Genomic DNA, 26,673 nt, shown 5'->3' with positions numbered 1-26,673 from the left:
GCTACTAATAAATTTAGTAGTCCGTTTTTGCAGATAAGTATATTTAAAATTTATGTTTTATTTTTATGTCTAATTATTTAATTGTATTTCTCGCTAATTATATTACATTATGATTAGCGAAATACGATAAAATAATTATATTGCATTATGATTAGCGAAATTCGATGAAATCATATTGCATAACATTTTTAATACTATCTTTTATTGAAATCCTTTATACATTCAGTACAATAATAATTGTTTATAATACAATGTACAATTATAAATGCTGTTCGAAATATAATAAAAATTATATTATAGGAGCATAATTAACAAAATTTATTAATGCGGAATTATACGAAAACGTTGAAAATACATACGATAACACAAATATTTCTAACCCAATCTTTAATGAAATATTGAGAAAAGCGGAATGAAATACTAACAACAATTAAATCGTATTTACTATTAATTATTAATTTGCGAATATAAAACTTAATAATATCGCAATAAAAAATCATTAATATATTTATAACATCACTTTCATCACGTTCAAGGTAACTATCTCAATAATTTCATTATATCAAAGTTCTTCCGCCTTGTGATACACTGGTTAGTATTCGATACAAAGAACAACAATCTTCATAGTGGAGAACGAACTTAATGTATTCTGATTCTACATCAAATTCACAAGATCTATTTGCAAAGAAAAGTTAAGCAATTCATCAAATACCAGTGATCTTGTTACAGGAGGGTATGAATCTCGAATCTTTCAGACTACTTAAGATAGTAATAATTTTGATAGCATGTCAATTACAATTACCATTTTTACCAAATTTTTAATATAATATTAAAAATCATTTCTTATTAAAAATAAACGGAATGATTTCCTTATAGAATAGTGGTTACGAAGGAATATATTTAATAATAATAAAATACATGCGCGTTATTATAATTTTTTATATGTATGGGTACAAAGTTTCTCGGGTACCAACTGTTCGAGATAAGGCGAACCCGATAATAATGGGATTTAAAAAAATAATTATATTAAAAAATTTATTATATAAAATTTAACAATTCCTTATATTTCTGCATTTTCCAAAAATTTGATTTATTACTGTCCCGCTAATATGAGGGTACCCATTCTACTTATCTCAAATTTTTTGTAACCACACATTTATAATTAAATTCATCGACAAAAATCAAAATTTGTTAAATATAATCTCATAATATCTGCACGTATTTTATTATAGAAAAGTATGTATATATATATATATACATATAAATTAATAATTGTGATTAATATTCTGGAATGGCGGGATGTCCAATACCTAAAAGTGATTTTAAAATAGCAGTTAGAAAATTAAATATATACATTCGTAACCATATTTTTGTCAGAGGAATCATTGAAAATTGAGCAAATTATTTGTATAAAATTTAAATTTATTTACTTAATAATTTGGACTTAAACAGATAATCATATTATATGTATAATACATACATATTAATCACATAGTAATAAATTCCCCTATTGTTATTAAGATAATACTATTACAACTAACATTATCATTATTAGTGAGAGAACATTTAATAAAACAAAGAAAGCAATGAAAATTGTATGCTAAAATATACCACTGAATAAATTTCACAACTTAACTTCAAAATATATATAGCAATTGTCATTGACAAAATTATTAGGTACTTCCAGTAATTACAGACGAGAAAACCCGCGATTAATTCCGATCCTGTATAAGAATCTCCAAAGAAACACCAAACTAGACTTCGCGAATGGACTTTACGAAAAGCGACGAGGAATAACTCTCAACGATGAAAATAATTTCGATTTTCCATCGGTACAAATATGCAATCACAGACATCCATCCGACATGAGGGACAGCGATGAGGTCTTTGAATATAATAATTGATTACTAAACTATACTTGTAATTCCGTAATGTTAAAAATGTGACTGTCAAAAGCAAGCAATACAAATTTAATAAATTTGTATATTAAATACGAAGAAAAATTAACGATTATTCTAAACATCAAATTTTTTAATTAGAAATTATTTAAAACTATTAATGACTTTTTGATATTCAAAATAAAATCCAAAAAATTAAAATAGTTTCAAAGATAAATATTAACCAAATTTATTAAATCAATAAACAATTTTTGTTATTATATATTTCATCGATTTCGTATAATTAACATCAATTACGCAACAATTTGGTTTACTACGACAAGATAAATACTATCTATATTGAATAGATATTCAATGTGTGTGTATATATATAAATATATATATTTCAAAGTAAATGTATATATTTCAGTATAATTTATTAGTAATCGTTGTGCAAATTACAAAAATAAGTATGATGGCATTTATCTGGACATAGTTTACATAAATTACATACCTAATACTATTATACATACATTTATTTACAATAAAATTAATTAAAATATTAACGCGTTACATAATTTGTACGTGTATAGAATTTTAACGAAAAGTTTAATTTCAGGGTAGCTGAAAATTAAATAAAATTTGAAATTAATTTGGTTTATCTTCATATTTGATAATTGGAACACGGGATGATGATAATAATTAAATAAAACTTGAAATTAATTTAAAATTTTATTCAATTTTTAATCCCTCCTTTCCAATTATCAAGTATGTACATATGATGTGTTTATTCCTATCCATATCTATCGTCCCACCTATGCAATACCTACTTATCCATATTTATGGTCATATCTATGCGAATCTCTACTCGCGTAGTCCTACCTATATTACCTCATAAATGTGCAAACATACCGCGAATTTAATACGTTAATGGCTGCATTCAAAGAAAGTAGCATTTCAACTGATGTAAAATTCTTTAATAAGATTGGTTCTTGCTTCCGATTCCTTATGGATTTAAATGTATAAACCAATCACATTGAAGAATTTTACAACAGTTGCATAACTACTTTCTCTGTTAAGCGCAGCTTATAATAATTAAAACAGGCTTTCAATCTTTAAAATACAAAAAAATTGACAAATAAGGCTAATGAGAGTCAGCGCGGATAATCAAGCGCAAGTTTTGTAGATTTTTTAATCTACCAAAGTTGTGCTTGATTATCCGCGCTGACTCTCATTAGCCCCGTTGTTTGATGGTTTTTTGTATTTTAAGTCATTCAAAAAATATAAGAACTCGCAATTTACGAGCAAATTACCCTCCCGAATATTCAGTTTACCTTTCAAAAACTTAGATTGATATTACACACCAACCTACCTCGTATGGATCCTCTTCTTTCTTCTGGCCAGATTGATCTCACCTTTCGTTGCTTCTGGTCAATACTCTGGCTTCATATGCCAGAAATTGACAACAAGGAGAAATACTCCTTTTTGCTGCCGACTGTTGCCGACTAACATCGCCGGCAATAAGCGTAAGATTTTACGCTTTTGTACGTTGCGCGAAACACGAACGCGTCGCGAAGGGGCCATCATATTAATAAAATTGACTAAATATTAATCTGAACAATTATCAATAACAATAACAATAATAATAACTCTATTAACATACGAATAGATTTCGCGTTTATTTTCTATTCGCGTTTATTCAAAATTAAAAATAACAATATTCGACTACAAATAAATCATAATTAAAAAATCTTCATGTCAACAACTATAATTAATTTTAAGAGTCTCAAATATTACGAAACAAGATTAAATTTCTTCATATTAACTTTTTAATGTAATCAACAAACCTTTAATTTAAAAATAAATAACTGAAAATTACTAAATCGGTTATCTACCCGAAAATTCCACACATACACGTATTTTTAACGATTCGATCGATTCGTTGCTGAATCTCATCTCAAAGCATGCGAAGATGAGAAATTCAGATGAATGATGTAAGATCCGAAAGGGATAATTTTCCCTCACATCAATAAATATATCCCTATCATGTTTTGTATATCATTTGAATCATTTTTTGAATAATTTGTTATTTGAAAATTAAGTATTTTAAGTCATGCAAAACTCTGAACGCGATTTTAAAATAGTTACGAGAAATTCTTTAAAATTCTTATATTTCTTGATAAAATGTATATTGGATCTTACATTATGTCATTACTTTAACTGGTATAAAATCCAGTTACTACATATGGATAAGTTATAAAAGATTAGGCTAAAGGAAGTGCATTGAGATAAATAATAAGAATTAATAATCATAAAATGTCTTTTACAGAAGAATGAGATTAATAAATTATATGCTCTACATTAAAATTTTTGTCATCATTTCATTAGTAAGATGTATAGAAATAAGTGTGAAACAATAAAAGAAATTTCTTAGAAAACAGTACATATTACACATATATGTGGGTATTGCACCAACTTGTATAAAACTTAATCCTGAATGAATATTTAAGGATAGGATAGATAGGAAAAATAATAAAACAATATTTATTATGTGTTATGTAACCAACACTTTTCTATCTTATGATGTCTAAAGAAAAAAAATTTCATGTATTCTAATTATTATTTTATATAATCTAATATTTTTTTAATATCTCTTGTATTTCATATATTTAGAAAACAAATATTTTATTCTTCTTTGTTTTTATTTCCAAGTGTATCATTTTAATATAAAACATATTAAAAAACGAATTAAAAATAACTCAAATTGCCTGGTAAAAAATTTTGCATGAATATGTATAAATATGTATGAACATACTAAATATTCTTAAACATACATAATTTTATATGAAATATGTTCACACAAGTTCATTCATCCTTCTTTCTTTCGTAAAATTACTTTTAGTGTAATAACAATAGTAATGTGAAAACGTTAAAAATAATTAAAAGGGTAATTTTCACTCTTTTTATTTTAGAAAAGATCAAGTTTGAAGAAATGTAAAAAAATAACTTATGTACAATTGAAGAGATTGGCGGAATATAGGCACAATTCTACTTAGGCCCTTTTTCCGGAGATTAGCGCAAATAAACAAGGAATTGATGTTACTTACATTATACACTAAAAATTAAGTTTACAAAATAAAGAGGGATGTATGAATATGTATGAATATATTTCATATATGATTATATGTGTTTATGAATATTTATATACGTTTATACATATTTACACATATTAATTTATGAAAAACTTTTTTATCTATGGGTGTAACGTTACATTATAAATTTAACAATGTGTGCATGCACGATAAATTTCATAATAAAGAGGGATCCAGGATTAAGTTTATCCTAATCTCTTGTAACTTATCCATTTTAAGGCAACGGATGTATGGAATGCTATACATACATTTATTCGTACATTTTTATTAAATTGATGCATCTAGATATAGTAAATTAATAAAATTACAACACATCCGTTACCTCAATAAAAACATTAATTTATCACTCACCAAACGATGCGCAACAGCGGAGTTACATCTGCAACGTCGCTACGATGATTCTGTAACAAAAAGAATATACAATTCAAATTAAAACAGAACAGAAAGAATCAATCAATATTTAAAAAAATATTTACTAAACGCAAAGTTTTTTCGAAAATAATCGTGTAATTTTAAAAATATATAATTTTTATAAGAGCATCGAATTTTTTAATTCATCATTGAGTTAGATATTTATAAAAATAATTATACATTTTTTAAAACGGATCTTAAAAATTCGGATATAAAAAATTTCAAAATAACTTTAAAATAATCCTTTTTCTAAATATCATTTTTAAATCATTGTAAAATAAAACGACTCAAGAATAAATAGAAAAAAAAGATATTGATTTTACATAAGCAAAAAATGATATTTACCGCAAGGTTGCTCCGCCGGTGCCCGATGCCTCTCGTAGACCTCCTCCTCCTCTCAGAATCGATCGGGTTGACATCCTCTCGCACAGGACACTCGCGCAAAACACTCGCGAATAATACACTATAATCGCGCGCGGACTAATTATTTATGAAAGTCTTTCGCGCGACACTACGGTATTTCACGTTTACAAAACCCATGATCTATGATTTCTATTTCGATCGGTGGAATCAACACCACAAGTCGACGAGTACACGCGAAACACACGGTGAATGCCGAACAAGAGTTAAGCCCCACACGAAAGAAGACGAAATCGATCGTATCGAGTCCATCACCTCTGATTTACGCGAAATCACGTTTAAAATTGGCTCAGGCATACGCCCTAACACTAGTTCTAGTGTGACACAAGTGGTGCTGTACCACGAGCGATTCAAAAAGGCTGGTAGACGTGACAAGCGCCTCTAATAATAAGAGAAAAGTTGGTACCCATTGCCGAGTCTAACAATCTAGACGATCCAGGAAATGGGATCCAACCCCTCGTCACGAGCTAGGTCCTAAGATCCCACTAAGAGCTAGGCTCTGACCAAGTCAGATTAAACGTGATTCAGCATGTAGATAAACCCGGAGAAATGAGCGCCCTGACCAGAGTTATACAACTCCTTTTTGAGCGACCACCAGCGAAATTCTGTAACTCGTTGTGCAATCGTTATAAAAATTGTATAACGAGTAACAGAATACACGCAGAGACGAATCCGAGTCAATCGATCGCTTCTTACCGCTAAGGGCCGAACCGTTTGCCGACAGACAGAGCGTGTCCTCAATTAGCCGACAGCAACGGTAGTTGCTAAACCGCGCGAACACTCACGTGACATTACGCGGCCGACCTCACCTCGTGAGAGGCGTGAGAGCGTTGCACCAGTGACCGGTCACCTGCATTAAGCAGCAACGTCTCAAAGAGAGTTCCGCTTTCCTGTCGAAACATCGAAGATGTGATTCCACCGTCGAAATAGAATCTAATCGAATGGATTTTGTTAAAAGTCCATTAGTCCGATAACTTTAACGGCACTCCCGAAACAAACGCGCGACGCGACGAACCGGCTGCGGTTCGTTCACTTTTATTTAATTCGGCGACGAGGGTACGTTAGCTTCCCCGTCGTTGGATTTACTCGAAGAGAACGATTTTACTCAATATCTAAAAATTTATCTAGATATATCATTCAGATAGATCCGAAAATTTTTAGATACTTGAGAAAAACCGTTCTTTTCGTGTATATCCTCTGGGTACTGAGCCCTCCCACCACGTCAAGGTGTACCCGTGAGAGGGAAGATGTCATCTGAAAAAATGTAATATACAGCTATTATCTATACTACTGTGCAATTATCGATTAACTTTTGGAAATGAATATCAAAAACATATTAATTCGTCGCAGAATTGCGAAATAAATTCTGAGCATGTAAAAGGGCTAAATCTTTTATCTGTAAAATGTGATTAGAGTTAATAGAATGAGCTGGAGATTAATAAAAAAGAGAAATACTTATTTCTTTTATTACCGATAAATAGTTTCAAAGTTACACTCAATTTTTTATCATATCATGAAGGATGCACGAAAACAAAGAATTAATTTAATTATTAATTACGCAAATTATATTAATTGTGAAACTAGGAATCGCATGAATTGCGTTATTTGCATGAGAGTATTTATTAACGTTACTTTTTATTATCGTTCGAAAAATAATCGAGAGTTATACTCAAGCGAGACAAAAATGTTACATTAAACAAAAATAATTGTTGTCCGTAATTATCGCGAATTAGTAATAAATTTTGGTTTCCATCGAGTTTTGGTTCCAATTGATTGAACCGTACAAAATATCTGTTCCATGATATATGATATATGATCATCTCGATTCTTTTATGAATAATTAAACATGTGAGCTAGTAATCGTATATTGCGAGTATTCATAAACTACAATGTTTCGTATTACATTTAGCATTTTTCGCGATTATGTTTTAAAAAGGAATGTGAAGAAGATCGGCACGTGACACGACTCCCTGCCTATACGAGTCTCGATAAGGGAATGACTGCGCGGTGACTATGCATTAACGTGACGCGTCGCGCCGCCCCGTGCCACCCCGTGCGGCGTGACGTCTGAGCCGCTCGCCCGCCCGCCCGCATCAAAGCAAACCCCAAGGTCGCGCGCCGATCATTTAACTGTCGAAATATTAACGTATATTACAAAATGTGTAAAATAATCTATTCGTTACATTTTTAATATTCTTCGATTAATAGGCTTTAGCTTTACTTCTTACATTCGTTACGCATACAATTCGGCCCGTATTCAGAATGTGCTTATAACGATGTCAGCGCGCTAACATACTATACTTTACGTTACGCATATTACAGAATTTCAGAGATAAAAGCGCGTTCTAAAATAAGTTTCTGGAACTTATTTTAAATAAGTCGTAACAGTTATTTTATTGAGTCATAATCGGTGTTATACGTACATTTAAAGAATTTTTGAAATACAAAATAATTTACAGTAATAGTAGTATCGTTAATTAATTTTTTAGCTGCAAAATTAATAAGATATTTAACACTTTTAGTCAGAGCTGTATTTAGCAAATTGTTTCGGGATATTAAGAAAATTTGCATGTATCTTTAAATATAGGATAAATAGAATATCATCAACCTTTATTTAAGTATGAATCATTAAAAAGAATAATGAAAATTGAGACATAATATTGGAATATCAAAAATACTCCACGCGAATAATTCCTAATTACGTTTAAAAGAATCGCGCAAGTAATATAGGATTGAACAAGTGCCAGAGACGCCACAAAGCAAAGCGCGAAATGTACGACGATACCCGTTTGTCAAAATCATATAAAATACGAATAATTGAATAAATTGTGAATATTTTTCGTACGCGACAGTTGGATATTCATCCGAACGGCACAAGGGCGCTCAGCGAAGTGCGAACAACGATTTGGAGCGCGAATAGTGGGGGAGCGCGGTTGGCTACGTCATCACTTCGGTATGCGCTCGGCGGCCTTGGAGGGGGACGCCAGTGGAACGAGTCGCTCGGATGGTAGGGTGGCGCATTAATTCGCGAAAATTAAATATCTACGAACGTTAATTACATAAGGGTATCCAAGTAATAAGATTGCCGAAAACTGGGATGTGTAATGAGGGTTAAGAAACAGGTCAGAAATTATTTTTAAAATAAAAAGAATTCTAATTAATTCTTTTATGTTTTTATTTAAAAAATATATAATTTAAATATTTTTATTTTTTATAAATATGATGGATTTACACAATTGCTCACGTTAAATAAAGTACTATATATCATAATTTAAAATAAATTCTGCATTTATCTTCATTTAAAGGATGTATGACATATTATTAATTTTTATTTAATTGTAAATCACCAAAGAGAGCAACTACTTAAATAGCACCACTTCTGTCATTCTATCTTCGTTGTTTATTAGACGTAAAGCAAGGAATGACTCTAATAGCGTCTCCCCGAACGCACCTATTAACATTTCGGCTTTGAATCTTATGAAAGCTCTGCTTTTTTGCACGTGACGATACAAAGCAGAGTTTTTATTGGATGTCGCTCGTCGCTGATCTCTCATCGTATCCAGGATGTGTTCCAAAATTGTTTGCCAGCGCTGGCAGCACTGTCAACACCGTTCCAAAAATCATGCACGCTGTAGCAGTGCTGCGAGAGAGTAAAGACGTCACTAATTTTGTCATTTCCTGTTGCGACTGCTGTGGCTGAAGAGGTGTGGCAGTTACAGCACAAAGATGGCGGAAAAGATGGAGGAGTTAATTTTAATTGATGCTGAGAGTAATACTGAATTTAAAATAAATATTTCGGTAGAAGATGCTGAGAAAGCAAGAAGTAGTGAATAGATTTATAATTTTTTTGTCAGCTTTTTGTGGTCACATTTATTTATTCATACTTCGAATAATTATATATAATTTCGACTAATTCTGAATCCGAATCACTACTCTTTATCACTAGAATTGAATGCTAATTTTATAATGGTTTCAAATAAAAATTTTTTCTGTATGGTGTTCTCTCCATACTTCTAGGTTATTTGTTTCTTTTCGCTGAAGTCGCTATACGTTAATAGCACTCAAAATATCGTACCAAAATGAAAGCTGCGTTTGCATGAAAAGCATGTTTACTAAAATTGGAACGCTATTGGTAGCATACACTTATGATGACATACACGCAGCATTGGCAATCAATTTTGGAACACAGCCATAGTCTGTTTTTATTTTAAGGCCATCTTAAGTCCCAAGATGTTAATACGGCTTTCTAATTTGTTCATAGCATCTTAAAGCCCAGTGTCCACGATGCTAGAAATCCGTCCGAGATCTCGGATGAAGAAAGAATTGACCAATCGCATTGATCATGTGACTAAATTGTTTAAATGTGATTGGTACAACACTTAAAGCGTTGTGATCGCCAAAGCGAACACAGTCTAGAGTACATATACATCTATTCATCGCCATTTTGAGAGCACTTCCGCTGAATGTTCAGACTCTCTATTTCTAGGGACTCTACCACGACCGTTCACTGAGCGCTCAGTGAGTTCTTGTATCTGTTTGGTCTATATTTTTAGTTCTAACGGAATATGCCAATAAGATGCAAGCGTTCACTGAACGCTCAGTGAGCGGTTGTAGTACTGAACGCACCCATTTTTGTCTTGAGATTGGCCAATTGTGTTTTGAACGGTTAAGAAAGAAGAGAGAGAGGGACAGAGAGTAGAGATTATAGAGAAATTCGATATTCGATTGGATGCACTCAGTGCGCACTGGTGCACATTATAACCATTATACAAATTAACATAAAAATTTGTGTTTAATATAAATATAAAAACGGATTAAATCATAAAATCTTCAATACATTTCATTGTGCTGTTAAGTAAAATTTGTATTTTATGATTCGAAATATTTGTATTATACTTTTACACAAATTAAATCAGTGTATAACGGCTTTAATATGCACTAGTGCGTCCAATAGAATTCGTTATAGAGAAAGATGCTCACAGCTCACTTAACTGCACATACCACGTTATCCCTTCCATCATGGTCCAATGTTATGATGTTATCACTTATCACGCCCGCTGTAGAATGCAGCAATAGTATGCATACGTGCGTGCGGATAACTTAAGTTGTGACGTGAGATTAACGATTAACTTTCATGATTAATGCGCTTATCAATTGCTAGATATAAATTTATTCGATTGCTCTATAATCGTGAGACATTGGTATAGCCTGCTCTTGTACACGTACAGTTATAATTTATTTGTTTGGTTAAGCCGTTCGATTATATTATTCTCACAACGACGTAACTATCTCTTCAACCGAATGATACTATTGCGGTACTATGAAGTTGCACAATGGAGCTTTCCGAATCACGAAATCTTGTTAAAGATTTAGATTTAACCCTTCAACCGCGAATTGCTCCGCGGTACAAAACCTGGCTACCTCTTGCAACCCAACAGGTAAGATATAAATTAAAGTTGATATTGAGAAAAATATATTGCCTGAGTAAAAAAAACTGATATATATTGTTTTAACATTATTGTTTAAATTATTGTATATTGTTAAAAATTTTCAGTTACGGCTCAGAGGTTTAATACAAATAATAGGCCATAATCTTAAAGCTAATGTAAATGGAGAGATATGTTGGTTTTATTATACATTACATAGATCAAGTATGTCATCTCCATTGTATACCAGCGAAGCAATCGACAATTCTAATCCAAGATGGTCAAGTCTCGAAGTACCGACTCTGTATGCCACAGGTTATTCAATGGCTAGTGGTGAGCGTTACTGTCTGTCAGTACTATAAATGCTGTATTTCTTAGGATTAGCACACATATTGGTTCATTAAGTACATTCTTGACATTGACTTGTTTTAAATGCATTTTTATTAGACATTTGGAGAAATGATTCTATCTTTTAAACAGAGATTATTCTGAGGGTATGGAAGCGCTCAATGCCATGCGACAACACAGCTGATGTAACCCTCTTCACATGCGGAATATCATTCACAGGATTGACATATATTGGTCCTAAATTACCACCTAATCTAGAAACTGTTTTAAAGGAAAACTCTTTGATATTTCATTTTCATGGTGGATACTTTACTCCTGCATACTGCTTCATAGCAGCTCCAGACTTGAAGCGCTACCTTTATATCACTATAAATGTTTCTGAAATAAAGAATAGTTATACCGTGAATAAGCTTAGCAGTTTAAGAAGCAAAATGCAGGCACTAAAGCAACAAACAGAATCGGTGCAAGCGCTCAGAATACGCATTGCCTCCGGTGATGATTTTCATATTCCCAAATATCCACAGACAATTTTGAACAGACTGTTGCAACCACGGAGAGTCAACAGGGAAAAGAAGTTGGAAATTATGAGAATACGTAAAGAGCTAGAAATGGCTAAATTTAGAACAAAATTGCTAGAACAAGAAAGATCACGAAAAATGGGAGAAATTCGTGTACTGAATCAATTACATACTAATATGACAGAAGAAAATCAAGATCTTGGTTAGTATATACGCGCACATTGAATATATATTGCATGAATACTCTTCTAAATAAAAAACTCTATCTTGTTTTCTAGGTTCTGATTTAATGGAAAGATATAAAGAGTTGAATAAAGACATAGAGAAACTAAATGAATGGCGACAAAATCATATAGATACGAGGGAAACATACTTGCAATTGAGCAGTCAACTTGCACAAAGGCGACGACAATTAATTTCAGAACTGTGTTTAATATATCCTATTAAACAGGTATAGCTAAAATATATATATATATATTTGCATAATTGTTTTTATTAATATTTTTCTCAATTTTATAGGATAGCATTGGAAAGTTTAGAATAAATGACGTTTATTTGCCAGACAGCGAAGAATTGGAATTGTCAAATGATACACAAGTGGCTGTGGCATTGGGTTTTGTTGCACATACAACGCAAATGATTGCAAATTTCTTGAATGTACCGACCAGATATCCTATCGTACATTACGGCTCGCGCAGTAAAGTTATAGATCATATAACAGAAAATTTGCCTGACAATGACAGACAGTAAGGGTTATTTGTAATTGTGTCTTTATTAGCAATGTATCCATGCATATATTATCACTAACATGTTATTTTTAGATTTCCATTGTTTGCTCGAAGCAAGGATAAATTACAATTCCATTATGCTGTATATCTATTGAATAAAAATATAGCACAGCTACGATGGTATTGCGGCCTTCCCACCACTGATTTAAGAGCAACGTTGCCGAATCTCGCAACGCTAATCAACATTAAACCCAATCAGATACAGTACGTAAACGCATATTTATTAATTTCATTATTAATAATATACATATATTTATTTTTATCGTAACTCGAATTATTTCATAGTTTGGACGATTCAAAACGAACATTTTCTACCTCGTCTTTGGACACTGAAAGTGGTAATGGTAAACAAAATCCACCTCTCACGCCACCATTGCAAAAAATAATTTTCGAGAAATGCCATCGTTCTTCTCGATCAATGAGTCAATTAAAGAATATAAAGTCATCTCTTGGATCTTCTTTGGATCAAGGTTTAGACAAACCTGTACAATCACCTGCATTAGGTAATCAGTCGAAGCGAATTTGTAAATCAGAAGAGAGTGCCATTGACAATAAAACCTTGGTTTTGGCTAAAGATAGATCGAGTATTAGTAGTAATGAAACATTGAATAGTGCCATTCTGAACAATATTGATAATATTACTCTTAAACACAAAGAAAATTTTGTCGAAATTAGCGATAAAGTTGTTATAGAGAGCAATATTGAGATTATGATACCTACATCTGTTTCTAAAGCAAAGAATGTCGCAGATAGCTTGGAAAGTTCCGTGAGTGCCCGAGATAGAAGCTCTAATTCTATAAGCAGCTGCGAAATGGCTCTCAGTAGTCAAAATGATGTAGATGAGAGTTTAAATGATAATCATGTTATTAGGAAAGAAAAAATCAATGACAATGTGTTTTCGATTGATGATTTTAAAAACGTCAAGGATGTGATAGATAGTACGCTGAAGAATGGCGAATATGGTAAAGGGCGTAATTCTAGAAATGCTATTTCACAAAGTTACGACATGAATAATACAATCGTCAGCGAACAAAATAGCAGTGGTCACGGACAAGACTCGCTTACAGAAACTGCCATCCACAATAGAGAAGATTTTGTTAAATCGTGCTCATCTTTGGATGATGTGTGTACTTACGAAGAACAGAAACAAAAAACAAATTCCATTTGTAGCTGTACAGAAGAATATACAAAGAAAAATACATTACGACAAAAATGCTTAAAATCCAGGTACATACATACATACATACATAGACATAATTATTATATTTATATATAAATGAACATTTTATGAATGAATGTCATTTTTTAAATATTTTAATATACATATATATGTTGACTTATTTTACAGAGAAGATAAATTAGATTATCTTCAACATGCTGAGAAATGGTCCCAGGATATTGTAAGAAATGAACCAACGGTAAATTTGTATGTTAATAACTTCCATACTTTTTTAATGTGATATTTTAAAATGTTCATCTTGTATCTAGGTGGATACGAGGTCTATTCTAAATGCATCAAGATCAGACTGCTGTTCATATGAGGAAGCAAAAATGCAATGTGACATTCAAGCATCAAGTGAATTTATAGACGTCATTAGACGCAGTTCAGAGAACGTATGTGCGCGCACTGAAGCTTTAGCTAATAAGAAAACTAGTTTCAAAGTTATGAAACCGCGTCTTTAATATCTGCCTACTTTATAAAGAGTTATGTCCTGATAATGTAAGTAATAAGTACCAAAGGTTTTAAGACATATTTAGTTTATATTTTACACAATTATATGTGTATACGTTGTTGATATGATAAAAATCTTTAAATATTATTTAAAGTTGATTTTAATTAAAATTGTAACATGTTACAGGTATATTTATTGTCTTTTATTTATTTGAAATAATATGAAATGTTTATAATAAATCACTGTAAGTGTTACAGTGCGAATATGATAAATATAAAAAAAACAAGTATTTTGTAGCAAATATAAACTAAATTATGTATAAAAACATAGTAAAAACATCAGTTATATTTACCCATATATTATTCTATATACGTTTATACTTTATAATTTTCGTTCTCTTATGTTTGCGTCAACAATTACTATGAACTGTTATGGTATATATTGGATATAATAAGAGTAATAAACGTCGACAAAATTGATAGTTTTAGGAAGGTATGCATCTTTGTACATGTGATACAGACGTGTTATTAGTAGTAGTTATTACTTTATTCGTACTGCATACTTATGGTGAAACTTTGGACAGTTAACTAACATTTATAAGTCAGGATAAGTCATCTTCTTATTGTTAGTTTGATAGTGAGATGTAAATACAACGTATGCATTCATACAATTATTAAGTTACGATCCTATTACTGTAATATACTCCTAAAAAATTTATATTATTTCTGTACAACATTTTCATTGAATTGAGATAATATGCAACACAAATAGTTTATATATACATATATATATGTACTATGTAGAAATAGATTTTTTCACTGTACTTAATTCACGTAATTGATCAATGTTTAGTTCGTGCTCATAATACAAGCAATCGCGAATGCATTAATATAGTTGATTCTATTTTTATCATTGTTACAGTATGCGTAAATAAATTTAGATTTATATACGAGGACCAAGTAAACTACGTAATTGCTTAACGAAGTGATAGAGTAATTAATTTATCTCTAATTAGATAAAAGCACCTAAAAGAATTGTTTGCAAAACAATTTCTTCATGGAACTCAAACGGACTATCACAATGTGATATAATATGAAATAAATTATCTAAACAAAAGAAAAAAAAACGAGAGAATTCATTTATTATTGTATCCTATTTATCTTTTATTTAATAATTAGTATATATTATTTCTATTTTATAAGAAAAATTTATATCATCGTACCATATCGATTTATCAATCGCAAATGTAGCTTTTATGGAACAAAATTACATTTACGCACAATGTGATCAATCAATCGATGAATTAAAATATTCGCCCTTATTAGAGAGTCATTAGCACTGACGAGATACTTTTAAAAACCGTCAAGCCTGGGCAAATTTTCGTCCATACAAAAAGGGCCCGGAGGTAATTGAAGAACGCTGACATTATCGACAATTGATATAAATTTGCGATTATTAACATAAATATTTGGATAGTATATCATTAAATTGATGATTTTTTTATTATATAAATATTTCATATATAAGTATGTATTATAATGCTATAATATCGTATATATTATTGTAAAATTCCCATTTTTTTTCGAGTATTATTGCGTTTAAAATATATGTACATGTGTCTACGAAACTAATGTGAATCATAAAATATTATATTATCAGTTTATTACACTTAAATTTCGAGATGCGAACTACCGTAAGAATATCGGTTTTTAATAGTATCTATGTATCTCGTCGGTGTCAGTAGTATCAACGTGACAAATTTGCCTATGCAGTTTCCTCTCTTAACTTCTCGCCATAATCGGAGACCGGCACAATACCAAGCACTACCCAAAATACCCAGATTGCTCTGCGGTTGTGCTGCTTCGTCTCCGTTGTACCGCCATCACGAGACGAAGCGACACAGTGAGAGAGGTTGATTTACGTCGGTGTTTCTCTCGCATATCAGTTACGTTTCATCACAAGCCGCACAAATGAAGATGGTGGATAAGATTGAAATGAGTCTGGACGATATTATTAAACAGACCAAAGGGTCTAGGGCGCGTGGCGGCGGCGGAGCGAGCGGTAGACGCGGCAGAGGCGCTGGGAGTTCACCTCGTCGAGGAGCACGTAGGGTACAGAGAACCAGCGGTGGCGTCATGCGGGGACGTAATCGCGGTGGAATTGCACGCACCTCTTTACCATACACGAGGGTAAGATACGAGGCTAAATTTTACGACTATTGAATTCTTTAATAGGGCACTACTTGTTCATTTATACGTATTCATATGCGCGCGTGCATGTGTGTGCGTATATATTTACGTACATGTGTGTATTTGAGACTGAAATGTTGGAGCATAGAGTATAACTCCAAAGTACTCACCTATATGTATATGACCATTTATTAAAAAACAATATAAACGGTTATCAGCTGGAAATATTTTGTAAATTTGTTTTCTTTTATTTCCTTTTTATTTATTTATTGTTTACATATATTTATTATATTTCCTACTCGTTTATTTATGTTTTTATTTTCAATAAATTAATTAACATAAACAACTTATTTTTAATAAACTCAAATTGAGTTAAATAAGCTTTTTTTTATTATGTTATGATTTTTAATAAGAAAATGTAAAGATAATGGTATGGTTAAATGAGATTAAGATTATATAGATAATGATGTAGTTAAGATTTCGTATCTGTGAGATGTGTTTGTAGCTTGCATTGATTACTTACAACATAATGAATAAAAGTTTTTTTCAGTAGGTCTAATTCTCTTCGATAGAACAATAAAATATTATATCGTTAATTGTGAGGAAATGACAAAAAACAAAAAAAGAAATAGCAAAAAAAGGTTTTTTTATTCGATAAAGAATATAATACTTTTCCATTTTGTTGTACAGGGTGATGTAAACAGTGCTTGGAAACATGATATGTTTGATGGTGTAAAAAAGGTTGGTCGTGGTGCAATAGGAAATGCAGGAACGACTAAACTTTTGGTATCAAATCTTGATTTTGGTGTATCAGATTCGGACATACAGGTATTAAAATATTATATGTCAAATAACTTTTTAACAATATTGAACATGTTGAGCATCACATAATTTGAAATTAAATTATATCTCGTGAATTCATTTTCCTTTTTGAATTTTTAATTATCTATATAAGAGGATTTCTTATAATAACATTTGTGTAAGTAGTAATATATCAAATATAATAGAAATACTTTTTTAGTCTTGATTAAGTCAGTGTATTATAAAATTAAACAGTTGGCCAATATAGATAAAACAAATTTAATTTATTGACAAACTGTCGTATGGTACGAAATACAAAAATACATAATCTACAGGATACATCAACATGTGAATTTTCATAAATGAAGAAAATGTTTTTGACTGTAATCCTCAATATGTTAACCTTTTTGTAGATTTGATTTTAAAAAGAACACTTTTACAAAGAAAGATTCTATAGAGAAGTAATTATAATGATATTTTTTAGGAATTATTCAGTGAATTTGGACCTTTAAAATCAGCAGCAGTACATTATGATAGATCAGGTCGATCTCTAGGCTCTGCTGATGTCATATTTGAAAGACGGGCAGATGCTATTAAAGCAATGAAACAGTATCACGGAGTACCGTTAGATGGTATGTATTTAAATTTGATTGTGTTTATTTGTATATATATTTTTTCAATTATAGAGTTTTGCTTATATTTAGGTAGTATTATTTATTAGTCCAGTGTTCAGAAAACTTATGCTAAAAGAAATTGTGGATTATGATTTGTGCATATACAGATATTTCGCATCTGTCATTCCAATATATAATTGTGTTGATAGGACGTGAAATGAATATACAAGTAGCTACTTCTGAACTACCAATCACTTCTGTTCGTGGTCCGAGACTTAGCGGTGTTAATTATACACAAAGACCTCAATCACGTTTTAGGGGAAGTCGTGGCACAGGATCTATTAGAGGTAATTCATTAATGCAATTAAATATATATATTCTAATAATTAATGTAAATTAAAAAATAAAATCGATAGTATCTCTCATACACAGTTATATATTTTTTCTACGAGTTATATAAAAGTATTTAGCAATTTTTTGTTAGTTCCTATAAGATTATAATTTTATGAAATTTAAGGTCGTGGAAGTGGAGGTCGACGTGGAGGAGGTAGAGGAGGCACTCGGCAAACGACAAAGACACCTACGGCCGAAGAATTAGATGCAGAACTGGAAGCTTATGTGAAGGAAGTCAAGTAACAATGTTATAAAATTGCTACATTCAAATTTCGTTCAATGTGACTAACACAATACACATTGTTGCTATTTCTTTCTCATGAAATATACAGTTATAAATCCAATCCTATATAAATCTAGTAATGTTATACAACAATCAACTTAGTTTTTATTTTTGACGATTCTTTCAAAAATTGGCACAGCAAATTTTACAAAATCTTTGCGAACATTGTTTGTAGAAGTTCGTAGATTTTTTTTATAATATAGTGATACAAGAAAATTAAAAAAGAACATACTTACATGAATTGTAAAGACTGTATGAATTTGTATGTACTACCGTGCGTGTGTGCTCACCAGATGAAAAATACAATGAGATACATCTCGAAAAGTTGTTGTTTATCAAAGTACGGAATGTGCTTCTAGCCCTCACAATCTGATTATTCCAAATGCTATGTCAAATATCAATTACAAAATCCATCTTTAGGCTAATTTACTTAGGAATCTTAGAATACATAAATATCAATATTTTTATGTAATTGTGTGTCCGGAGTTTCTTTAGCTTAAACCTATATATGTGTAGTATATAATTAATAGTGGATTAAGGCTGTGACTTATGTTAACTAGTCAAATATTGACGATATTTAGTGCACAGTGATGGATATGTAAGACCATGTATACATTTTTGATCATGCAGCGTACAAATAGCAGTCAAACTAATAAGTGGCGCAAGACTGAAGAAAAACTATCACCAGATTCTCTTTTAATAAAATATTTTTAAAAGAAAACTTATTATCCATTGAAGAAGAATAATTTTAGTCCTTTCACCCCATATTTGATCCTATATCTTTTTTCTTTATAAAAATATCTGAAAACATATTGAGAAATGTGTTTAAAAAATACAAGAAATATATTAAAATGTACAAGGTGGTAGAAGGAAGGGAGATAGAGGTATATGTACAGAGAAAGACATACAATCATTGGGGAGGAGGAAATACATTTATCAAAATTGACTCAAAAGATGCTATGCACATAGGAGACATTTTCTTTATTTTACTTAAGTAATCACAAGTATTATTCTGTACATATGTAAAAATATTTGCTAATAGATAGTATAGAACAGATTTCTAATTTAGGCTATGATTGTACAGATTACTACGGAACACTAATCTTCTAGGGAAGGTGGGAGATCAATTTTTGTTTCTATTATCTTTTCCTTATTTTTAATGTATCTAGACATATTAAATTCTCTACATACTTAATAATAAGATCAGTCAAGTTTAGATAATAAAATTTTACTATGCAATAATAATTGTATACAATACGAGGCAACATTATCATACTAGTATTTTAAATTACAAAAGACAGAAGAAATAATATTAATTTTTTTCTTATAGTCTCTTCAATGTCCTCTTCTTATCTTTTAACATTTTTTTCTTTTCCGCTGTTAGTTTCTTATCACTTGCATGCTTTTTTGGAAGAGGTCCTCCAGTGTCCGAAGAGGCACAACTTTCCAGGCCCGCTTTGCTTCCTTTCCCGCCTCCCTGAAGAAATAAGTTTCATAAAAATAAAAATTATTATAATGGTGAAAGTATGAAAAAAAATTATTTGTGAGATAAGACATTACTTGTGCATGTATCTCAGTCATCATTTTTGCTCGCTCTGAATATTCGTCGTGACTTTCTAAAAGCAATTTGCCAGCTTCCTCATTCAAAGCAGATTCTGGATTTGGCACTATCAGTAGACATTTTACAGTCTAAAAAATATAAAAAAGAAACATAAAAATACGTAAGCAAGCATTTACAACACATTGTGTTTCATTGATCACTTACTAATAATATATGTTGTATCCCAAGATCCGGTTTCCAATCCTTTTTTAAAGTGTTGACACATATTTCGCCATTTTTTGCTACATTAGGGTGAAAAATTTTTGTAAGGAAATAAGCCTTTGGCGGTCCCTGTGGAAAATCCTTTCCAAGAACTAATTTCACTCTAAAAAAACCACTGGCATATGGAGTCCCCGCTATTAGAACAAAATATATAGATATCAATATGTTATATTATTATTTTTAAACCTTAACTATTGTCATTGAATCTTTTTGTCATATTAACTCTGTAGTCGAGTCTGATAAGCATAACCATTGAAAAATTCTTATTTATTCAAGTAGTCATTTTTATTTTATTTTTATTATATTTTGTTGCAGTGATGTTAAATGGATACTTTATGAATAGACATCGTATTCTTATGCAATTATATATATCTTTAGAAAGTGGATTAAAAAGTAACATTAAAATAGGAATTTGTCTTATTGAAAAAGCATTCAAAAAATACATATTTATTTGTGTATATTGTATATATTTGCACATTTTGTACATATCTGTATAAAAATCCGATGTCTATTTATAAAATATAGAATAAAAAGTGGTACATTTTTATTTAGACCTTTATTTATCATATTATTGTCTTGCATAAAATCAGTGATGGGCATTTTAAAAAATATTTCTAATTTCTAAATCTTTTTATTCTAATCATCACATTATGTCCGTGACGTCATATGACGATAGTAATGTTAACAATTAAGGATGAAAACTCATATGGGAAGAGACGTACACTCTCGATACAGATGAATGACATACGCGGATACGAGTCGAGGTAAAAGGTGTTATAGGGTTAGGACGACGACCAGGTTAGGTTAGGTAACGTTAGATGTATAGTCGATAAAAGTATGCTTTGCTCAGAGATATCGGTTTTGTCAACGAGGCCAAAGAGCGAGGAAGCGAGGAGGCTAAATGAGAGACAACCAACGTTACCTGGTCCTTCGATGACGGCTTGTATGTCTGTGACATCGGCCTCGTTCAAAATGACACGAATACCTTCAGGTGTTTGCGCGGTCAGTTCTGCCATCTCCTTGGCTACCCGGCGGATGATTTGTGGCGACAGATTTTCCACATTCTGCAAAAACGGATGAACCAATCTCACACGTGTTTTAGCGAGGATGATTGAAACGCGTAGAATGTAAACAAGAAAACGTTCTCGCTATATACGGTGGCGGTTAGCGGCCGCGGCGACGGGACACCGCGACGAACGAATGTCGAATTACGTACGTTTCCGCGATAGCTGACCAGCGGAAAATTACTCACGGAGCTCACGGCAGCAGCAGCCATAATCGCCGTAAATTCGGAGCGTGATCTTGCCCAGGCCTCGAGCGCAGGCTACGCGATTTTCTCAGCTTCCCGGCACACGGCGTAGGAAAACACTTAACGTCACAACATCAGCACGGCATCGCCTGCAATAACCAACATTTTGAACTGACAGCCAATCGCATGCCAGGGTACTCTCGATACCAGAAGTCGATCCTTCCTCCCCCTCGCTCATCATTGCGCCGTCGTCGTCGTCACCGCCGCCGCCGCCGTTGTACGTACGACCTGTCCTCCGACTTGATTTGTGCATGTTTTTTTAACTTAAAAGCGCGAACGATTTGCCAGCATCGCTGAACGAACTGATTCTAGGCTATTTTTCGTCGAGACTGCAGACTGTGGCTCAAGATGACGATACGTAGTGGATAAATACGAAGTACGGAACCGCCAGTGGAACGAGACCATCTTCCGTGTTGCTGTTGACTCCTACGCGTGTCGTACATCTTCCCCTCCAGATCCCCGCCGCTAAAACGAATTAAAACGCCGCGTTTATCACAAATCTCTGCGCGATGACGGATGACGGGACGGTCGAAAAGGTGAGTACGACTCGATTCTGTCGAATTGTAAATTGGTGACTTGGAACCAGCTAGGAAACTCGTTTTTGTGAAACGATACGCGCTTCTGTAGCTTGGTAAAAAAATCAATGACAGAGCGAGACATGATTTCGTTGGCTGATAATGAGATATTATCGTAGGAAAAACATATGAAGCAATTGAAGCGAAAGATGGAATGCTGGCGGGAGATAATCCTTCCTTTAAATTCCATTCTCTTGTGGGAACGCAGCTGGCATCCTGGACTAATTGTCGGGCTTGTAACAGTGATATTCTGGTAAATGAACCAGTCCCATAAAAATGAAAACTATTTTTAAGGTGGATGTGTTTATAGGTTTATTTGCGTGTACTTTTTAGGTATTTATAGCTTTGTTTCCTGTCTTTTCATTACTCAAGTATATGTTCAATTCGTTTCAAGTATGTAAACTTTTGAGGATTTCAAGTAATGCAAACAAACTTTATGTAAGATAAAGGTCAGAATAATTGGACGTGTATCTATGTCTGGATACATAAAATTTATTATTATTAATCTGAAATACTTTTTTTAATTACATCATTATCATTAATTATTTTTAAAGATTATAATTAAATTATGAAATTATATTTAAAAAAACATTTGATTAATAATTTAAGCAAATATATAAACTATATCATTAAATATTTTTCTACTGTTAATTTTTTGTTCAATTTCAAATTGATTTCTTCTAAACAAAAAATTTTAAACATCTACAAGAGGTTTCTAGTAATTAATAATTTAAAAAAACATGATTAATAATAATACAGAGAGAGAGAGAGAGATGGCAGATTATGTCTTGTGGTTAATTTTTTAAATAATTTTTAATAATGCTTGAATAAGCTTAAATAAGCTTAAATAAGCTTCAAATGTGTTTTACAATTTTAATGTGATCTTTATATAAATTATTAAGATGTATAATGTTATGTATAAAAACATCAATAAGGTACATTCACTTGATATATATTTGTTTTAAAAAAGATTATTTTTGGTTTGATCAAAAAGAAGTTAGATTATAAAGATATTTTTTTGATAGCTTTGGAATACCCTATGGGATGTAAACTTGTTGAAAGTATATGGGTAAAATTACTAATGTTTCTCTTATTGCAGTGCTATATGGATTCTAGAACCAACTCTGCTGACGATGATATCTATATGTCTATTAGTATTTGCTATTGTTGATTATCTTGTGCCGATTTTGACTTCGGTATTATGCAACGCACAAAGTTGGACTGGACAGAAGGAGAAGAAATTAATTGAGATTTGTCAAAATCTGTCTACCACTATATTGCAATTGCAAAGTGTATGGAGGTCTATCTCGAAAATTCGACACGATCGTCCCAATATTGTAAGTGAATTATAAGTGTATATCTATTAAAAATTAAAAGTTTATTATTTTTTGCATGAAAGATAAATCACACAGATAAATGTCTTTTTAAAGATCACTTTATTTTATTGAATATTATTATAGGATATTTATAGGATATTTTATAATCTATACAGATTCTCTCTCTCTTTTCCACATTTTAAAAGTAAAAAATTACGTGTAACATTTTTCTTATTTTTATTGCAGTATTACAGTGCAACGATCCTCTTTCTCATTCTTTTCGCCTGGATCGGTAACGCTGTCAATAATTTGCTTCTGCTTTACATCATAGGTAACAAATTTATACCATTATTTTCTGTATTTGTTTGTGTCCATACTACTTTTAGTGATTTATCTGATTTATTTTTTAGTGGTTACGGTTCTTCTCATGCCAGGATTCAGACACAAAGGACGAGCGCGCTGGGCTGTGAAATATGTTTATGATCACTTAATTCGTCGTCATTTATCATAATCGTTACTTTGTATGTATCTCGTGCCCACCGAAACTTCGTCGTTTTACATACTTTTAATCCATGCTCTCTCAATATACATTTCTTCATAATACTATGATATGCTATGCAATTTTAGATGTATATTCATTTAATGCACGTGTGTATATTTATTTTAATGCGCGTCAGTCTAAGAAGAGTAGTCGAAAGGTCTTCGCTTCTATCGATACGAATTGTAACAGCTGAGATTTAGTTACACATTTCGATTTCGTTGTTGATGCCTACTGTCCCTCTCTTGTCATAAGTGTCTTACATTTAGCAATAAGCTAATTGTTAAACGTGTATAAACAAGACGCATGACGTTTCATCTCAGAAATGTTCGTATTATAAATATGATGGAATTATATTAATTTTCTTGAGTAGTATCGAGCTATTTAAAACATTTCTTTTTAGATTAATAATTGAAAATTTTTTTTAATCTTTCGGGTTTAAATAAAATATTATAAAATTATTAAAATATTATATTAGCAATAATATTATTAATTTTTTTATAGTACTTATAGTATATGGAAGCTCCTGAGAATGAGATGAATGTGGCATGCGCTTTGTTTACAAGCATCCAATGACACGTTGTTAGCAATAAGATATGAGCGGCAAGAAAGGGACAATAGATGTCAACAATAAAATCATTAAAAAATGTGGAATTAAATCCCAACTCTAACATAAAAGAGATTAATATAATATAATGTATAGTCCGTTAAGGAAAAAGATAATTATACTTTATCAAGAAGCATGATATTTAATATCATATTTGTTAATGTGATTTTGTATGTTATTGAATAAGTCTCAATTGATTATAATATTTGTAATCATAAACCTATCATACTATTTCGTCACTTTCAAGAATTAATAAAATTGTTCGTCCAATCTTAGAGTTTAAATTGTTTTACTTAAAATTATGTATAGCTTTTTACTATTACCGTTTCTTCTTTGCAGGATAAGATATATCTGTTAAAATATATTGCTTTATAAGTAGAAGTCCTTTTAGATGGATGTTAAGTAACATCGGATTTAAAATTAGCGATAATTTTTGTGTCAACAAAATTAAAGATGACCATTATTGAAGATCGAAATATTTGTTATTGATCTTATTAGATGATAATTTGTTTATTAATTTATCATCTTAGACCTACTATGTATTCCTATAATTCTATAACTTAAATCAATATTTCTTAAACGAACCGTTTGTTAGCAAACTTCCAGAGGTTCCAAAAAAATTTTGTTTGCTTTGAGGTCCTAAATTCACATTTTAATAAGAAATAAAATAATTGGAAAGGACTCTCAATTTTTAAAATAACAGAGAAATCAATCTTTAAAATAAACAAAGAAATTCAAGGCTAATGAGAGTCAACACGGGAGGAGGTGCGCAATCATTGCAGACTTGATCATGTAAGATTTGAAAGCCAGTGCTCTTGAAACTATCGGAGTGCATTGCCGTTTTATTTTAGAGATGCAGACGACAGTGCAAAAGTTCAGCTATTGTAAAAAGAACAGACCTATTGTGATAGTGATTCCTTCTAATTTAATCATATAGAATAGAATAAAATAAGACTTATGAGATCTTTCATTCTAATGAACACTAATGAATGATTTTTTTGATAGCTATTTTTCAAAGGGCTTCATGATGAAAGTAATGGTTCCTGCACACAGAAAAATAATTCGTAGAGCATCTGAAAATAAATTTAAGAAAGCCTTAAATATAAGGCTTGAATACGGGCATTAAAGATGACTAAAAGATATACATATATCTACAGAAGTCATCTTTTAATTAACATAACTGGATGAGACTATAAAGATGTAGAGTTTCTATAATAAGAGTAAACGCCAAACCGCCGCCATGTACAGCCAAATTAACGTTGGTTACAATGGACGAGTTCAAGACAGCAAAGCGGCTAGACCGAGCGATTGAATATGATTGGCTGGATCTATAAGTAACAACCAATTATGTTCATTTGATCGGCGAGCAGGCTAGCCATTTTGTCAACCCAACACTGATTTTGTCAGACGTAAGCAGACGTAAATTGATTGTTGGCTACGACTGAAGCCATGTTCGTATATTAAACCGGCGGCACACGATGCTTATTTTCTTGTTGGATTGCTAGCTAGAATAAATTCTTGCCACCGTATTGGCTACGATGCAGACACTATCAGTACCGTAGCCAATACGATAGTAAGATTCTGGCTACGTTTACACCGTGCGTTTAGTCCGC

General features: G+C 31.6%; 4 protein-coding genes across 6 annotated transcripts; 3 read left to right on the top strand and 1 right to left on the bottom strand.

Moving 5' to 3' along the window:
- Positions 1-10,880: 10,880 nt before the first annotated feature.
- Uvrag (UV-resistance associated gene) lies at positions 10,881-14,674 on the top strand. 2 transcript variants are annotated; one of them, XM_018447262.1, is made up of 9 exons: positions 10,881-11,298; positions 11,415-11,619; positions 11,767-12,354; positions 12,431-12,603; positions 12,672-12,898; positions 12,974-13,144; positions 13,226-14,167; positions 14,289-14,358; positions 14,429-14,674. In XM_018447262.1, the coding sequence occupies exons 1-9, from the start codon at positions 11,194-11,196 to the stop codon at positions 14,621-14,623; spliced, it is 2,676 nt and encodes an 891-aa protein (XP_018302764.1). In that variant the 5' UTR covers positions 10,881-11,193; the 3' UTR covers positions 14,624-14,674. The 2 variants fall into 2 exon arrangements, with proteins under 2 accessions (XP_018302764.1, XP_018302765.1); XM_018447263.1 differs by lacking the exon at positions 10,881-11,298 and having other exon boundaries at positions 11,574-11,619; positions 11,734-12,354.
- A 1,772-nt stretch (positions 14,675-16,446) lies between these two features.
- On the top strand, positions 16,447-19,576 carry Ref1 (RNA and export factor binding protein 1). The gene is made up of 5 exons (XM_018447280.1): positions 16,447-16,802; positions 17,493-17,630; positions 18,088-18,235; positions 18,427-18,564; positions 18,735-19,576. The coding sequence occupies exons 1-5, from the start codon at positions 16,584-16,586 to the stop codon at positions 18,851-18,853; spliced, it is 762 nt and encodes a 253-aa protein (XP_018302782.1). The 5' UTR covers positions 16,447-16,583; the 3' UTR covers positions 18,854-19,576.
- Positions 19,577-20,202: 626 nt separating this feature from the next.
- On the bottom strand, positions 20,203-22,144 carry LOC108722259 (ubiquitin-conjugating enzyme E2 S). The gene is made up of 5 exons (XM_018447255.1): positions 21,968-22,144; positions 21,638-21,779; positions 20,659-20,849; positions 20,454-20,582; positions 20,203-20,370 (listed from the first exon to the last, which is right to left on the bottom strand). The coding sequence occupies exons 1-5, from the start codon at positions 21,989-21,991 to the stop codon at positions 20,218-20,220; spliced, it is 639 nt and encodes a 212-aa protein (XP_018302757.1). The 5' UTR covers positions 21,992-22,144; the 3' UTR covers positions 20,203-20,217.
- Positions 22,145-22,209: 65 nt separating this feature from the next.
- On the top strand, positions 22,210-24,784 carry Arl6IP1 (ADP-ribosylation factor-like 6 interacting protein 1). Of its 2 annotated transcripts, XM_018447257.1 has the most exons (6): positions 22,210-22,241; positions 22,337-22,560; positions 22,719-22,852; positions 23,699-23,936; positions 24,162-24,246; positions 24,326-24,784. In XM_018447257.1, the coding sequence occupies exons 2-6, from the start codon at positions 22,534-22,536 to the stop codon at positions 24,424-24,426; spliced, it is 585 nt and encodes a 194-aa protein (XP_018302759.1). In that variant the 5' UTR covers positions 22,210-22,241; positions 22,337-22,533; the 3' UTR covers positions 24,427-24,784. The 2 variants fall into 2 exon arrangements, with proteins under 2 accessions (XP_018302759.1, XP_018302758.1); XM_018447256.1 differs by lacking the exon at positions 22,210-22,241 and having other exon boundaries at positions 22,251-22,560.
- The last annotated feature ends 1,889 nt before the right edge of the window (positions 24,785-26,673 follow it).

Source organism: Mycetomoellerius zeteki, unplaced genomic scaffold (assembly GCF_001594055.1).
Source record: "Mycetomoellerius zeteki isolate Tzet28-1 unplaced genomic scaffold, Tzet1.0 scaffold20, whole genome shotgun sequence".
Taxonomy (NCBI): Eukaryota; Metazoa; Arthropoda; class Insecta; order Hymenoptera; family Formicidae; genus Mycetomoellerius; species Mycetomoellerius zeteki.
This window is presented reverse-complemented; position numbering and strand designations above follow the sequence as displayed.

Coding starts and splice junctions, on each gene's coding strand:
- Uvrag (XM_018447262.1), top strand. CDS start 11,194: ATGGAGCTTTCCGAATCACGAAATCTTGTTAAAGATTTAGATTTAACC. Junction 12,604..12,671: donor TAATATATCCTATTAAACAG/GTATAGCTAAAA, acceptor TCAATTTTATAG/GATAGCATTGGAAAGTTTAG. Junction 13,145..13,225: donor ATTAAACCCAATCAGATACA/GTACGTAAACGC, acceptor ATTATTTCATAG/TTTGGACGATTCAAAACGAA.
- Ref1 (XM_018447280.1), top strand. CDS start 16,584: ATGAAGATGGTGGATAAGATTGAAATGAGTCTGGACGATATTATTAAA. Junction 18,236..18,426: donor TCACGGAGTACCGTTAGATG/GTATGTATTTAA, acceptor TTGTGTTGATAG/GACGTGAAATGAATATACAA. Junction 18,565..18,734: donor TGGCACAGGATCTATTAGAG/GTAATTCATTAA, acceptor ATGAAATTTAAG/GTCGTGGAAGTGGAGGTCGA.
- LOC108722259 (XM_018447255.1), bottom strand. CDS start 21,991: ATGGCTGCTGCTGCCGTGAGCTCC. Junction 20,850..21,637: donor AGCCGTCATCGAAGGACCAG/GTAACGTTGGTT, acceptor TTGTTCTAATAG/CGGGGACTCCATATGCCAGT. Junction 20,371..20,453: donor TGACTGAGATACATGCACAA/GTAATGTCTTAT, acceptor TTATTTCTTCAG/GGAGGCGGGAAAGGAAGCAA.
- Arl6IP1 (XM_018447257.1), top strand. CDS start 22,534: ATGACGGATGACGGGACGGTCGAAAAG. Junction 23,937..24,161: donor GACACGATCGTCCCAATATT/GTAAGTGAATTA, acceptor TTTTTATTGCAG/TATTACAGTGCAACGATCCT. Junction 24,247..24,325: donor GCTTCTGCTTTACATCATAG/GTAACAAATTTA, acceptor TTTATTTTTTAG/TGGTTACGGTTCTTCTCATG.